The sequence below is a fragment of the Aulostomus chinensis genome, chromosome 16 (genome assembly GCF_037954235.1).
Source record: "Aulostomus chinensis isolate RoL2024-O1b breed Wild chromosome 16, RoL_Achi_v1.0, whole genome shotgun sequence".
Classification (NCBI taxonomy): Eukaryota; Metazoa; Chordata; class Actinopteri; order Syngnathiformes; family Aulostomidae; genus Aulostomus; species Aulostomus chinensis.
The window spans coordinates 17339843-17356924 of record NC_141335.1 but is presented as its reverse complement, the minus strand read 5'-3'; the positions used below and the strand labels follow the sequence as shown (position 1 = coordinate 17356924).

General features: G+C 39.8%; 1 protein-coding gene and 1 pseudogene across 4 annotated transcripts in view; both read right to left on the bottom strand.

The window, feature by feature from the left end:
• Window positions 1-2973, bottom strand: part of eno4 (enolase 4) — a 29630-nt gene extending 26657 nt beyond the window's left edge. For all 4 annotated transcript variants that reach the window (XM_086180838.1, XM_086180841.1, XM_086180837.1 and 1 more), the window contains exons 1-2: window positions 2763-2973; window positions 352-480 (exon numbers count right to left, since the gene is read on the bottom strand). In XM_086180838.1, coding sequence (XP_086036964.1) covers window positions 352-480; window positions 2763-2939 — 306 coding nt within the window. In that variant the 5' untranslated portion in view covers window positions 2940-2973. The remainder of the gene's footprint in view (window positions 1-351; window positions 481-2762) is intronic.
• Window positions 2974-10829: 7856 nt separating this feature from the next.
• Window positions 10830-13762, bottom strand: LOC147247699 (uncharacterized; annotated as a pseudogene).
• Window positions 13763-17082: the final 3320 nt, after the last annotated feature.

Below are 17082 nucleotides of genomic sequence, written 5' to 3'. Positions count from 1 at the left end.
TTTCAGTTTTTGTGATACGGTAAGAAATGAAATGGGAAGGGTCACAGGTCATAATCTGTTTTCAGATTGTGACCGTCTTTGCTCACTTCTTGCCTCCAGCTGCCTTTTCACATCAGAGACTCCCACATGATAGAAGAGGCCCCTCACTGTCCTTTCAATCTATTCGTAAATCAATAATGAATCACATCTTTGTTAAACCTTTATCTGTTCCGTCATTGCATGCATGCATGCATTGAATGCATACACTATGCTAAATAACAACAACCTCCAAGATGAGCGATCATCAGCCACAAGCCTGGCTATTTAGTTAAAGATTATGCATGATGCAACATGTAAGGTTGTGAGGTTTACCTTTTCCTTATTGCAAACAATGCAGAAGACTTCAGCCTCAATGGAGAGTTGTCCTCTTGTATCATAGACCTCTCTTCCATGAAGTCTGCTGATCCTTGGTGGTGTTGAGAGATTTGTAAAATAGTTTACCTAAAAAGAAAGAGGATTTTTTTTTCTTAAAAAAAGGTCAGTTTTTTTCAAGAAGTTCTTTGATTCTGTCTCTGAGTTGAAGAGTTGTCATTATATGCTGATTTCACAACTCATGCCCTGGATTATTATCAGTTTAGAAACACCAATTTTATTTAAATCCTTTGCATAGAGAGGTTTAAGACTAAACCTATTGAAGGGCATTCAGCCTCAATACTTATACACTCTAAGTATAGAGAAATGTCTTTTGTTGTACATGTTGCACAACAAAAGACATTTCTCTGTACTTACTGTTATTGTTAATATGTTGGCACGAGCCAAAAGAGCCTAAATATGCCACAAACTAGGGGGATCATGATTTGGATTCTACATGAAACTTTTATCAAGATGAGAAAATAATTTGATTTTACATTAAGATTATAGATGGCAAAGTACGTTGGCTAATATGTCAAGCTGGCATATTGTTTACACTGGCATGTCCTAAACAGTAATCTAACAAATTATATCCGCAAATTAAATTTTAAAAAAAAAATTAAACTGAACTGTGACCTCAAAATTCAAAGTTAATTCAAATTGTGGATTTTGAAATCCTATTAAAAACCAACATCTGAAAAATATTCAATATCTTAAAATACTTGTGAAAGTAAACACAGTGAGGATTTTTTCATATGTTTTGAAGGACATGATATTTTGGACCTCAGGAATGTTCTATATGTTGCCTTTGTCTTGTTTTTAAAGTTGTTTTGGCTTAAGTATCAAAAATGGATTTTTTAAAAAATCTAAATTTCTAAAATTCCGTTTCCCCTTGAACTTGCACATCACAGTACAGAAATACTGTGTATTAGTAAATGTTAGCTGACTCTAAACTATGTCTTACTTATACCAACATATGTTAAGATTTTAATCAAGCTGGCAGGAGGGCTGTGCCTGACTCACAGACACATTACAAAAAGTGTATTGAATATTTTGCATAATGGCTATAAGTGCCTGACTACCCACCCTCCAGTATTTTCAGGCTTACAGTATGAGCAACTCACCATACTGGTGTATGCTCTCCTGTCTCATGTTGGACATTTTATTGAACCATTCACAACCATTTTTTTTTGTGCCTTTTTCACCCAGAAAGTCTTTCTTAGTGCCTCCATCTTGCCAGTCATGCCAGTACTTTAAACTAAGAACAACAAGACAGCTTGAATATCTCATTATTAATCTTTGTATGATGACACACAATAGACTGCAACAAGATACTAGCTGACTCTTAATGTTACATCCATTGAATAGCATTCTGTAAAGTTGAATACTTACCACACTGATGAGCAACAAGCTGAAACAAAGAAGAAATTATACACGAAGACCAAGCTTATTATATCAAAACTTTACATGGACTGGGTTTCTAATTTTACTTTAAGATGGCCCGTGCCTTCTATGTTTTTTTTATGCTCTCAGTTTGTATTTCATATGTAGATTAACACAAGTAGCGACTTTAAGATAAGCTTTAACTTTTACAGTGTCTAACTTCGTTGCTTTTCATTTCTGTAATTATCATTGGACCAGCTTTTACTATAGGAAAACTTCAATCGTTGAATAGAGCAGGAAGGCCACAGAGTATGTATAAAAGTACTGCTTCTGCAAAAATTCATATGTTGTGTTCAAAAATCCATTTAAACATATAAACTTACTGTAGTTGAAACACAAAGCTTACGAATTAAATTTTGGTGGAAAAAATGTTAAGTTAGCATGCTTAACAAGTGGATATGAACATATGATTTAACTTAAAAATGTGAGGGTTTGCCTTTTTAAACTGACACCAGTAGAGATGAAGATTATTTTCAATGTGTTTTTTTTTAACTTCTTTGATTTTTGCCACTTTTACATCAGTATCTAAAAGTGGCAGATTACCCATTAAGTGCCTGGTTTACCCTAACCCTGTGTTCAATTTACCCCCACCTTGGTGCTAGTTGTGCCATCAGGCCACTTCTTGGATTGGTAATTGCTCTAAAACTTACATAATTTTATAATATGTTTTAATTTCAATATTTACACAGAAACCTGAGGTGTATAGGTCGTAACTATAAACCACAAGCACTTTTATTTTCCGATAAAATCACCAGCTGTAGAAATTGGATCATTGTACCCTATTCTCCCCTAAATACCCATTATTCCCATCGAATATAAATATAAATGAATAAAGTTCTAACCCTTGATATTAAGACTAGAAAAACTCGATAACAATGGCGAATCGCCAGTTGATCTGTCTAGCTAACAGAATAGGGAAGTAAAGGTACCAGATAACCGTAAATGTCCGCGGGTTTATGGAAGAACAGCTCGCTCAGAGCCCTCTCTATCTCCTCCGGGACTCTGTTCACCCGGTAAAATTCAGCAGCTGCAGTTTTTGTTTCGTGGAAGACTTGGTCCTCTTTGGAGAGACGGTTGATAAAGTAAGCCATTGTATATTTTGTCATGTCCGTCACCGTTTAGGCGCTTTTCTGTTACCATGGAAATGGTACATTCAAGTGACCGCAGGCGCTCAGGAGATTAGAGAAACCTTGTGCGCGGCTTTTCCCCGTTTACCAGGAGACGGCGTATGTTGTGATGGTTGTTCGCCGTGAAATCCTCTGATGACATTATGGGCGACTGTCATTTTATTCCAATTTTATTGGAATTTGAGGGCCATGTATTTTATGACGTCACAAAACGTCTTTAGGTAGGCTGGTCTTTGTCTTTAGTTTAGAGTTCTGTTTTTTGCCTGATGGCATTCGTTTCGATTTATAACACGCACTTTCATTCCAGTTTGTTTTCAAGGACTCTATTATGGACGAATTTTACTGATACATGCAGCTGTTTCTAGTCCCAGTAACGCAGTTTCAAAACTTCTGTCAGTTTCCATTTTTCTTTGTTCTTTGGCTGCAATGTTTTATTGCACTGTCTGTTAATTCTTGGTGTTAGTACTTGCCAGGTGGTTTATTTGTGGTTGTTTGCTCTAATCCTTTTCTGCAGTTCCCTCCATATGGATATGTAAAGTAATAGTACATGCAATGAATATTTTTAAACATTTCAAAACACTAAGACAGGAATACAGCTTATTGACTTCCAATAAAGAAGATTTAGACATCTACAGTAAATGTATTCATGCTCAGTAAAACTTAACACATTTTTACAAACAACAAAGACAAAAATGACAAAATTCTCAAGGCTTCGATATTCAAGACAGAGACAAAGGTAAATTACAAATAGCCTACAACTATTGCAAATTTCTCCATTGTGAGACTAATAAAGGCTTATCTTATTAATAATACAAAAACTACAAAAATAAGGTGAAAACAGATAAAGGTGTATTCTCCTTCATCTGTGCAATATTTGCAAAAGGTTTAACATAGGTCATTTATCGGTATCAGAAATGGAAAGGGGTATGAGTCATTGGTTGTTTCCATACACTCCTTTTCTAGTTTCATTTTCTGTGTTTGTGTAAACGTAACACACTCTTGCCATGAAACTAAAAATTAAATATTTAAAGACAGAAAGCATCTTTAAATATTGTAACAAATTCAGCTAATAGAGGAAAATCTATCTAAAAATAAACACAAGTAATATCTTTGAAACAAAATAAATGTCAGTCCATGTAATATCGTAGAAATTCTTCAGTGTAACACATTGTCAATTGCAGCTACAAACACAAAGGCGCACTCAAATGCACACACATGCACAAAGAGAGAGAGGGAGAGAGAGAGAGCCATAGAGAGATTGAGAATGAGCATTAGTTGAAGGCCTTAACCCCAACGCATCACACTGCACTGAGAGTAAAGTTATTATTGGGCTGAAAATCAGACTCACATTCAGTCTAACCATCCATAATGACAAGGCCATACAGTGCAAATAGAATTCCAAACTTTGCAGTGTAAAGCCAAAAGATCAATCACAAAATATGTCTAAGGAAAAAAAAAAGAAAAATGTTAGAAAGAATCTCTCTCTTTGTCTCTCTCTCTCTTTCTGTATCTCCCCATTAATAATAATCATAAAAAAATAATAATAATATATTTTTTGAAAATAACCCTTTAACTGTATGTGACCTTAATCACCCTGGGGACACAACCATTACACACCCTGAAGGGGCGATGGACAATGGATAATGGACACGGTCACACGCTAACACCAATTACTAACCACAGACAGCATATATATAGTGTAAAAGAAAAAATAAATATGGCATTTACTTTCTAAAAAGGTGATCAAGGCATCACTGTAATTTCATATATAATATACCCTGTTATGTCTTCATAATCAGCCAAATGATTTTTCCCCTCTAGCATGTTTTGCGACCGTATTTCATACATAGCCCCAGGGCCCAGGGGGCTCCTCCAGCCGCTCCATGCATAGGTCAGCTCGAGGTTACTCAGGCGGTCAAGCAGGACAAGCAGTCAAGCAGGCAGGGACATGGCAAGCAAGTGTGTTCACAAGGCTCAAATCTGGAATGCAGGGAAACAAGCATTACTGAAAGGCTCTCCTCATCCTCATGGATCATAGCCATAGCTTCTTATCCACTTTTCTCTTAAATCAGCCTGAATAAAGCCACATTTAGAATATTTTTGGATGAAGTACATGATGCATTGATTATTAGGGTTGTTTTTTTAGGCTTATGCTTGCTCGGTAATTCTTTATGCAAAGACATATTGCATCAATCACCTGTTGCGACTGGCTCAGCAACATGGATAAATAACAATGAAATCAATCCACAAACATGCTGAGCATTCCACAAACATGCTGAGCATGATTAAAATAATAATGATACGAGTTGACATAAAATATTAACTTTGGTTCTTTCTCTGTTTCATACTGAGCATTTGCATATGTCATTATATCCTTTAAACATACAGACAATATTAATATGGGAACATTTTTAATTACCTTTTGGTGATGTTAGGTCACACTGAGGAGGTCACAGCCACCGCCACCTGGATGCAGAAGGGAATCCCATCCCTTTGCTACATGGTTAGATGTTTGATGGCTAAATCAAGCAGATCACCTTAAGATTCTCTTTTCTTTCTTTTTACCTGAACCCACTTACACCAAAACAATCAAAAAAAAATACAAAAATTGCAAATAAAAAAAAGTGATAAATGGAGAGCAGCTATTCCTATGAAAGGATACCGACTTTACCTTTAAGAGCAGGAATGTCAGAACTGGAACAGTTTGAACCAAAGCCTATGCAATCATAAAAAGAGAATAAACCCTTGCATGCCTGGCAAAAAGGGGGCACAATTTAAGCTGAATCTTAAAATGGTTCAGCTCTCAGCCAATAAAGCAGAGCCCCAGACTCCTCCTGGACACTCTATTCTCACATGCTAAGCTATAATAGGGCAATCAATCCATTCCTTTTACTTTCATTTTTGTTTTTTTTTTGTATGCTACACCAGCAGGTTGCCCATGAGCATTAAAAAAAATTTAACTTCAACAGCTGCCAAGAAAATTATTCATGCAGCTGACCAGTTTGGTCTAAGTGACATAAATGGCATAAGTAATTGGGTGGTATATGAAAAGTGTCTATAGCTAATTTTTCACAGACGTAAGAGGAACAGTGAATGTTGTGTATTAAACACTGGTTCCCATTGTGTCCACATTTTTTTTTTGAAAGGGTTCTTGAGGTCTTCAATGGGACAATCTGGTCTTCTCAGAAACAACATGAAAGTTAAAGAGTGAAGAAATTTTGGAAGTTTTGCTCCTAATTTTAATAAATAATTAATTACAAAAAATCATACAATATAAATAAAAGAGCATCAGCCCAACTACTGATTGTTTTTACAATAACAAGACAAAATAATTGGTAAAGGAATATGTAATGAGAAGATTGAGTCAGACAAATGTGACCAATTTGACTTGTTAACTACATATTCATCTCTAAGAGTTGCATATGAACTAGTGTTTAAAGAAAAGCAGCTGCATAGAGGTCACCTCCTTGTCTGCTGGTCACCTGTTGCTGTTTGCCCATTCACACAGGCCATTAAAGCCTAAGAGACAACTCATCCCACTACATTGAATGTAAGGGTGTCTGTTTATGTCAACATGCATAGCACATTCAAATGAATTCCTGCTTGAATTGTGAAAGCAGTGACGTTAAACAGCTTGCATGGGGTCTCCACAGGTCATATGAATAAAAGTAGTTCCCGGCCTAATTAGCGCATCTTTTTTCTCCAGTTTAAAAAGCAGGGGGGTTGCATCAAGCGCTCCGCTTGATCGCCATCTCTAATTGCATCTAATTAAAATCCCCTAGTCATGTTTTCAAACTTGACCAGGTGTGCTTTCAATGGGAGCATTGGTGGGCTTTATTTAAGCCAGGTTTCAAACTGGTATCTGGAGAAGAATCACTTCTGACGAGGAACACAAGGAGCTGAGGTGTCGCTGGAAACTGCCGAGTGTCACTGAATACTTACTTGGGTGTATGGATGTGTGTTAGTGTGTGTGTGTGTGTGTGTGTGTGTGTGTGTGTGTGTGTGTGTGTGTGTGTGTGTGTGTGTGGGGAGGGGGGGTTCAAGACATACAATTTTAAGTTAACAGATTTATTTGCAATAAAGGCCACAGACACCAAAACCAAATCATCACTGGTGAGTTTAAAAATAAAGGGCAATCAAAGGACCACAAAAACCTGAAAAACAATGTATGCCTAAATGGTTTACATCCGACTATTTGAAATAAAAAAAGTTTTGATAATTCTGCTGTAAATCACTGTATATAACTCAGTACTTAATGTCAAATCTGCATCTGTTTATCTGCATTGCATTCTAAATTTAAAGTAGGATATTATATCTGGAACCTTACATCGAACCTTTATTATTTGCTTTTTATCTCTGAAGGCTCAAGAGTTCTATTTTAACTATGTCAGTGTTTGTTCATGTTTTGGTTCTTGAATACTTAAATTGCAACAAAATCCAACGTGATTAAGAACCTTTTTTTTAAAAAAAAGAAGATGAAATTGTAAGTCTAAATCTAAAACATACAGCAGGAGTAAGACACAAAGATAATAAATTGCACTAGTTCTTATCTATACAAAGCCTAAAAGATTAGGTCAAATCTATGTATTTGATGAGGGCCTTGTTTTGACATCTGCCTGGAGAGGAGGCCTGTGCTGCAGCTGTTCCTTGGAAGGTGCAGAGCGAGCAGAGGGCAGATCAGATAATCAGCACAGATGTTCAGGTACCTCAGCAGTATTTTGAGTCATGCACAGCTCTTTGTTTAAGCCTAAGAAGTGGCCGACCTATTGGTGAACCCTTTCCCAGCATGCTAAGGAGAATGACTTAATCAAGATGGTCAGAACTCATTAAGTCTCATGCATACGGTTTTCAAAAAAATGTTCTTATTTAACACATGATAACTCCAACTGCAGTCCTCAGTCATCATCAGGTGAAACACACTGCAATTTCTTTCATATGTTGAAGCACATTTGATTCTAAAGACTGTTTTTTTGTCTGAGATGAAATATTCCACATCCTTTTTGATTTTATTTAGAAATATTGTTATATAGCTTTTTTATAAAATGGGTTACTACTGCTGAGTGAAAATGGGAAATAGGATTCCACATGAGTACATAATTATATGTTTTATATGACCAGACCAATTTTACAGAAAAAAACATAAAAGTGAATTATAAAACACAGCAAAACTAACATACATACAGTATATTCTAGCACTGTATTCGAACTAAAGCGTCAAATTTGATTTATCATGTAAATGCAATTACTCATGAGCTCAAATTACACTCTTATAATAGAGTAGTTGGTGATTAAATAGTTACTGGTTAGTAAACTGTCTGGAGAATGATTTGCAGTTAACTTGCATAAAATAATGTTAACTTTGTGGTATGAAAGGCTAAAATGTTCAGTTTGATTGGATTTTCATTATGTTTTAAAGTAGTTGAATGCAGTATCCAAAATTGCTCCATGAAACATATTCTAAAATAGAAAGATCATAGAGAGTATCTATGCAGATTGCAGTTATATTGAATGTATAGAATTTCATTATTTCTGCTTGATTTTATCTGAAATAGCGCACCAGACAACTAACTGATTGGATCTCTTTGTCTAAGCCGTGATACAGCCATGATGGAAGTCTATAATCTTCCTCCATTTTCTATACTTATAATTCCCTCTAGTGATACAAAATGAGTACTGCAGCTTCAGTCAATTTCTCCATTGTAAACATGTCCACAGCACTATCAGGATATAAGTAGGCTGATATTATTATTATTATTATTATTATTTTGTTCAATTAATGGCAGACTGAACTTGTTTCAATGGCAAAAAGTCAAGCTTAATCGCATCAATTACACCTTCTCTATACACTTTCAGCAACAGAAAACAAGCAAAGGGCAATAAACAATCTACAATTGTGTGAATGTTTTAAGGAGTTTAAAAAAATCTTTATTTAAACAGGCATCCGGCTAATTTCTTCTCAGGGTTTCACCACATCTGGTCTGAAGACTTGATTTGCTGCCTATTTCTGTGATTTTGCACGTTTTTGTTCATTTCTGCCCTGTGTTGTTGTATGGCAAGTAAATCAATTTACCTGTGACTTTATCTATGAAAGGTGCCATGTAAATATATTTTACTTACTTATTGGCAAACTTGTCAAGAAATCCACTGATACCTTGGCAAAAACTGACAATATATCAAAGAATATGTTATTGGAACCATCAGGACCATTCCCGCCTCAGAATTAAAAATGCATTCCTGTTGCTACAGAGAAGTGTTTGAGATTAATTTGCAATGTGCAGTTTGACAAAAGTTGTTATCATAATCATTGATTGGATTTATTGTGATTGAGAAGATGTCTTGTGTCTCCAAGTTAAATTTATGAGATGAAAAATATTTGTATATACATATACTCTTGCACTGGCTGCCTGTCCAGGTTGTACACCGCCTCTCGCCGGAAGGCTGCTGTGATAGGCTCCACCCCCCACTACACTTAACAGGATAAGCGATAGAAAAAGGATGGATGGATGGATATACTCTAGCAATATTAATGAGAGAGAGGGAGTAAATGGACTTATGTATTTTTTTTCTTTCGACATGCCTTACTACATGTGTGGAGGGGAGTTAAGATTTAGCTAAACATTAAGGAAATTGAATTATTTAAAAACACGCTCTTACATTTGAATTAAAAGAACTTCACAGAGTCATATACAATGTCAGAGAATAATTAAAAACACATGACTTATCAAAGTACAAGTGCATAACATACACAATCAGAAATACTTTTTTATATATCATGGCTCTTTATATGCTCTAATGCTCAACAAATTTCACATACAGGGACATCTATTCCCATCAGTATCTGTACTGTGATGATTGGCAGCAGTGATGAAAGCTGTGTGACCACAAGATGGCATAAGATACTGATTATCATGGTGGAAAGAAAAGCCAAATTTTTGTGTGGATGAACTTGCACTTTTTACTTTGTCCCTTTTAGATGGCTGATGCAGAGTTATAGGCTGGTCTGGATACAGTCTGACGGCCCCTGTAGAATTGAAGCCAACACATTCAGCTTTTGAAATACTACACTGCAGATGATCCACTTGACACCACTTTGACTGAGTTTAATGATGAATTGTAGCCATTTCATGGATAAATTTTGCAGTTGAACACAGTTCATTTCTGTCAATCTGCACACTCAGAAATATTTTTAGAGACACAATTACATACAGATTTACATTAAAAGCTGCCTCAGCATTTGTTGTCAAAAACTGTTTAGCTTTCATGCTGAACAGGTAAAACTGGTTCCTCTTTATAGGCCCGAGCGCTAACTGGCTTCTATACACTGGCCCCTAGCACCTCGTTTCCACATGGAGATGTTTAATGTCACTAATTTAATTTAACACACTGAGTATACCCCCAGAATGTTATAGAAATAAATGCTTGTTAGCCACAGGTAATGGGTTAATTTTTGTTTGTGATTTAAAAAAAGGACCTTGGGCAGAGCAGCTAAAATTGACCATGGCTGAATCTGCATGTCAATGTGCTGGACTTAATTTTTGGCTACAGGCCTGCCTGCAAGTTGACAGGAACACTGAATTCACCAACCCCTACGTTGGAGGTCATGATGGTTGAGATGCTACTTCAAAGGTCCACTAATCCTGGTAGTGTCAAATTGCTCTCCTTTTTGTTGCCAGCTCAGCAAATGTCTAATCCGTCACTATGTATGCGAAGTAGTTATTGAATGTCACAAATTCACATTGCAAGCCACTTGGCTAACAATACTTAAAGCTTAACCAATATGAGCAGGTGAAAGATACATCTTGCAGATGCGCTGGGACACATCATCAGTGATGTAACCTGGGGTCATTGGGTGTTGAGGGTCTTTCAACATCAAACACCCTCGTCCAGGCGACCCGACCGGGGTTGATCAGACCCCAGCCTGTGTCCCAGCAGCATTTCCCCACAGATCTGCCCTCTTGATCCATCGCTACCTTGTGGCTTTCTCTGCGGCTTCTGTAGCGGATCTGATAGCCTTCCTCTTTGCCTCCCTGGTGAGGCCCAGCAGCATGAACACTGCTGAGTGAACACACTGCAAATCCTCGGCAGCCCACCTCCAGAGGCTCACAACAAGTTCTCCAGCCCTGCCTCGTGCATTCTTCCACCAGCTCCTGGTGCTTGGCACACTTTCTCTCGTTGGCCTCGTCCATGCGCTCTTCCCAGGGCACTGTGAGCTCCATTATGATCAACTGCTTGGTGGAATCTGACAGGATGATCATGTCTGGTCGGAGTTGTGTTGATGTAATCTTGCCTGGGAACTTTAGCTGTTTGCCAAGGTCCACATCCAGTTGCCAGTCAGTGGCGGAGGTGAGGAGGCCAGACTTTGCCCGTGGTTGAGTGTTGGGCTTCTCTCCAGCTCTGTGGAACATGATGGTTTTTGGCTTGTGGTGGCCTTTGATGGTGTTGATGGCAGTGGCTAGGCTATTAGCAACTGCCCTGAGCACTTGGTCGTGGCACCAGCAATAGCGCCCGTCTCCAAGGGCTTTCGGGCAGCTGCTGAGGAGGTGTTCCAGGGATCCCCATCCTGAACACCGGGGACAGTATGGTGTTTTGGTTTTACCCCAGACATGGAGGTTAGCTGAACTTGGTAGGACATCATAGACAGCCTGGACTAAGAACCTGATGCGATGGAAGTCTGTTTTCCAGATGTTGGACCAGGTGATCTTCCTTTGCAGAACATTCTCCCATTTAGTCCATGCACCTTGCTGTCCCAATCCCACCATCCTGCTGGCTCGCACTTCCTCCACGCCTGTCCGCACTTCCTCCTGAACGAGATGTCGCCGCTCTTTGCCTTTGGTGTTTTCAACCCTGGTTGCCAGGAAGTAGCCAATGCCCATGTGCCCTGTGGCTACGGACCCCACCATCACCTTCTGCCTCAGTCATGACTCAGCCAACTCCAGAGCTTTGTCTTGCGCTCCATTTCCTGCCTGTTCGCACCTGGATACCAGCCGAAGCCACCTTTGGATCTCTGGATTCCCTGTACTGCAGTGTCTTCCGTGTTCTGGTCACCACGAACTCTTCAGCGAGGCCGCTAATTGGGAGCTGCAGGATGTTGCTGGTGCCATACAGAGCGGAGCTGCTCAAACTGTGTGGTAGACCAAGCCATCTACGCAGGAAGCTGCTGATCTTTCTCTCCATGGCCTCGACTGTTGTTATGGGAACTGTGTACACCAGCAGGGGCCACAGGATCTGGGGCAAGATGGAATGCTGGTAAATCCAGGCCTTGAACCTCCCTGGCAACCCTGATTTGTCCACTCGGGTAAGCCATGCCTCAAGCTCTTTACTGGTCTTCTGGACAGAGGCAGAATCTTTAAGGCTGCAGTTGAATATCTTCCCGAGGCTCTGAACTGGCTGCTCTGTGATGGATGGAATGGTGGCTCCAGACAGTGAGAAGTGGAACTTATCCACCACTTTTCCCCTCTTGACCACTAGAGACCTTGATTTTACTGGTTTAAAGCTCATCCTTGCCCAGGTGATGAACTTCTCTAGGCCTTGGAGAATCCACCTACTGCCCGGGACGGATGTGGTGGTGACAGTCAGGTCGTCCATAAAAGCTCTTATTTGGGGTTGGCGTACTCCTGATTTTGTCAAGGGACCCTTGCACTCAACCTCTGCTGACTTGACAATCAAATTCATGGCGAGGGCGAAAAGGATCACTGAGATGGTGCAGCCTGTTATTATACCTTTCTCAAGCCAATGCCAGTCCAATGTGTTTGACCCAGCACTAACTCTTAGCCTGAAATTATTGTAATAATCCAGGAGAAGGTCAATGACTTTGCTGGGAACATGATGTTGTTGGAGGGTGAGCTCAACAAGCTTGTGAGGTATGCAGCCATACGCCTTGGCGAGTTCCAGCCAAAGTACGGTGAGGTCTCCTTTTCCTTCACGGGCCTCCCTGATGAGTTGTGTGACCACTCCAGTGTGTTCCAAGCAGCCAGGCACTCCAGGGATCCCGCCCTTCTGAACAGAGGTGTCAATGTAGCTGTTCTTCAGAAGGAACCCCGTTAGTCGTCGTGACAAGATGCTGAAAAATATCTTGCCTTCGACACTTTGCAGCGAGATGATTCTGAACTGACTAATGTTCTTGGAGTTCTCTTCCTTGGGGATCCACACGCCCTCAGCGCATCTCCATTGGCCTGCAACTTTTCCTCTGCGCCAGATCACCCTGAGGATTTTCCTAAGATGACGAAGGAGTTGCGGGCAGCGCTTGTACACTGTGTATGGAACACCACTGGGGCCTGGGGCTGAAGCTGTTCTGGCTCCCTTCACCACCTCCCGAACCTCTGTCCAGCTGGGATCCCTCAATACAAAGTCCACTCTTGGAGGTTGTGGGCTTATGAGGGCCCTCTGAGGCCCAAGCTCCTGGTCTCTCTCTGGGCCACTCAGGGTGTTGTGCAGAAATGAGTTTACCTCCTCAGTTGAGCACAGGAGACTGCCGCTACGCTTGTCTCCCAGTAGCTTCTTGGTGAAGGTGAAAGGGTTGGAGATGAAAGCAGCGCGCTTCCTCGCTCTTTCCTTCCCTCACCTTCGGTGCCACTCTGCCCGGCGCAGCATCATGAGCTTCTTCCTCAAGATGTTATGGAGCTCAGCAAGTGGTTGCTTTTCTTCTTCGCAAGCCACCTTGTACTGTTTCCTGAGGCTTCGAAGTTCTTGACGCAGTTTGTGAATCTGAGTGGCTCTACGGTTCATTGTGTAGTTGGACTTGGTGTTCCTGCTCTCAATGAGACTAACCTCTCAGCCGCATAGCTGACTATGATTGCCATCATTGTATTCAGACACCCGTCCACCTCCCCCTTGGTTATGGTTTCAAGGATCTGGCTCACGTCGGTGTCAAACTGTGACCACACTGCCTGGCTGTTAGCTGGAGGCCACTTGATCCGCTTCCATTGAAAAGTACTGCAGGGATTAGGGGGCTCTACTGCTTGGAGGGGCTGGGCTCTGTGGGGTGATTCCTGGCCGGGCTTCTCCTGCGTCTCACCAGGATCAAATCCTGTGCGTTGCAGTACGCTCTCCTGCTCCCAGCACTTCATCCTGGCCTGATGTATTCTTAGGCCCCGCGGGTTCTTGCACACTTTTCCGCAGATGCATCTTGCATCGTGGTCGATATTCCGTTAGCATGGGTCGATACCATTGGGTCTGTCTGGTTGGGGCTCTCATCCCCCCCCCCCCCCCGGCTCCAAGGTTTCTTTTAACAGTTACACATCATTTGAGTATCATGCATTTGTTTTTAGCAGCCCTCCTATTCTTTGGAGCACAGTTTATAGAGCACCCCATCACTCTAACTCCTTTATCAGTGAATTTTCAGAATTACTATCATACACACTACCTACACGGACAAAGTCTTGGACTCAGTGTCCAGAGAATTTTTAAATGTCTTAAGCTGTATGGATTTTAAACACTACGTCACACAGCCAACTCACAACAGAGGACACACCCTGGATTTGGTCATAACTTTTGGCCTATCCACTGGTGTGTCCTCTGTTGTCGACCTGGCTGTGTCTGACCACTACTGTGTGTATTTTAACATCACCAGTTTTAACCACCGGGAGGCCCCGGTGAGAACGGTGAGGAAACGCTACCTAACCCCCGAAGTGGCTGCAAATTTTATTGAGATTTTACAGAGCACTCCTGATGCAATTTTACCTGCACCTTGTGATTTTATTGTGGACAATTTTAACAGTGCATTAAAAACAGCACTGGACTCAGTGGCTCCACCTTTAATAAAAACCATTAAAACAAAACCTTTACCGCCATGGAGAAATAATGATGAAATCAGAAACATAAAGAGAAAATACAGGAGTGCAGAACAAAAATAGAGAAAAACCAAACTAACGGTTCATTTTGAAATACTGCAGGAAGAACTCAAAAATTACAATAACACAGTCAAAACAGAACATCCCATTTTTCTAAACTCATCGCAGACCATAAAAACAATTCCAAATTCCTTTTTTACACCATCAATCTTTTAACAAACTCCAATTTTTAAAAAATCTCTTAAGACCCCCACAGATGCCCTCTGTGAGGACTTTCCAGACCACTTCTGAAGTAAAATCGATGATATTAGATCCAGTCTTTTAACTCATCATAATGTGATTTTTAACACATCTGAACAGTTGCTTTTACCCGAGGAAACACTGGAGAGTTTTGCCCTGGTCGATGCAAGGACACTTGGTCGAGTTTTCTCCCAAGTTAACCCAACAACCTGCCTTTTAGATCCAATTCCCACATCACTTTTAAAAACATTTTATGAATTTTTTAAAGGAACAGATATTAAGGATGCTCTCTTCAGACGGGTATCTTCCCCACTGCCTTGAAAACGCCGGTGGTGAAGCCCCTTCTGAAGAAGAGCAATTTGGATCTTGATGCTTTTAATAATTACCGACCTGTACCCAATTTTTAAGTACAATTTTAGAAAAACTGGTTTTTAACCAAGTACCTGTTTACATATGTTGTACATAGCCTCAGTTAACTGTTTACTTGCACATAGGAGTCTTTTTATTGGAGTATTTATTTATCTAATTCTATTTTTATTTTCTCTTTACCATATAGCATTTTCTTAAACTTTATTATTATTTTTTTCTTACATACTTGTGTTATATTTATATTCAGTTTCGCTAGCACAGAAGTCACTTTTCATTTCACTGCCACTGTACCTGTACATTTAGGCATGTGACAAATAAAAAACTTGAACTTGAACTTGAAGTGAATTATTTCTTAAATAGTAATAATATTTTAGAGAAGTCTGGTTTTAGGACGAACCACAGTACAGAGACAGCTCTTTTAAAGATTTTAAATGATATCAGGTGTAACGCTGATAAACAAAAACTCACAGTCCCGGTACTACTGGATCTGAGCCCTGCCTTCGATACAGTAGATCACCAGATTTTATTAAACAGACTCAGACACCTGGTGGGCCTCTCTGGTACTGTTTTTAACTGGTTCAGTTCTTATCTGTCAGATTGTTCTTTCTTTGTAAGTATGGATACCTGTTCCTCCAGAACACATGAAATTAAGTGTGGGGTGCCCCAAGGGTCAATTTTAGGTCCAATACTTTTTAATCTATACATGCTTCCCCTTGGGGATCTCATCAGGAGACACGGCATCAGCTTCCATAGTTACGCTGATGATACGCAGCTGTACATCGCTGTGTCTCCTGATGACACAGGGCCTATTGATACCCTTTTTAACTGTATTTTAGATATTAGGTCATGGATGGCAGAGAACTTCCTACAGCTCAACCAGGACAAAACTGAAGTTTTAATCATTGGTCCTGAAGGCAAGAGAGAGAAACTTTTACCAAAACTACAAGATTTAAACCTTCACAATCTGTAAAGAACCTGGGCGTCAATTTTGACTCTGAGCTGAGTTTCATTCCACATATCAAGAACATAACTAAGATAGGTTTTTTATCATCTTAAGAATAAAGCCAGAGTCCGGCCCTTCCTCTCTCAGGCTAACATAGAGGTGCTGATGCATGCTTTTATTTCCAGTTTTTTAGATTATTGTAATGCCCTGCTCTCTGGTCGTCCCAAAACAACCATCTATAATCTATAATTACTCCAGAATTCTGCAGCATGTGTGCAGAGGGCGGGAGCACATTACACCAGTTTTAAAATCGCTGCATTGGCTCCCCATGTGCTTCAGGATCGATTTTAAGGTTCTTTTAGTAGTTTTTAAGTGTCTTAATGGTCTTGGCCCATCTTATTTATCTGAACTGCTTTTATCATATCAACCTTCGTGGACCCTGAGGTCATCTGGCACCGGCCTTTTAGTCATTCCTAGAGTTAGAACAAAAACCCACGGGGAGGCTGCTTTCAGCCATTATGGCCCAAAGTTATGGAACAGCCTGCCAGAGAACATCAGGACCGCAGACACTGTTGATGTTTTTAAAAGGAGGCTCAAGACTCACCTTTTTAGTTTAGCTTTTAACTGATTTAATTGTTTTGCCTCTTTTATCCTTTAATTTTATCACAATATTTTATTGTTGTTTTTATCTTTAAATTATTTTATTCTACTTTTTCATTAGCTCTTAAACTTTTAGATTTTTTATATATATATATATATTTTTTTATGTAATTCTGATATT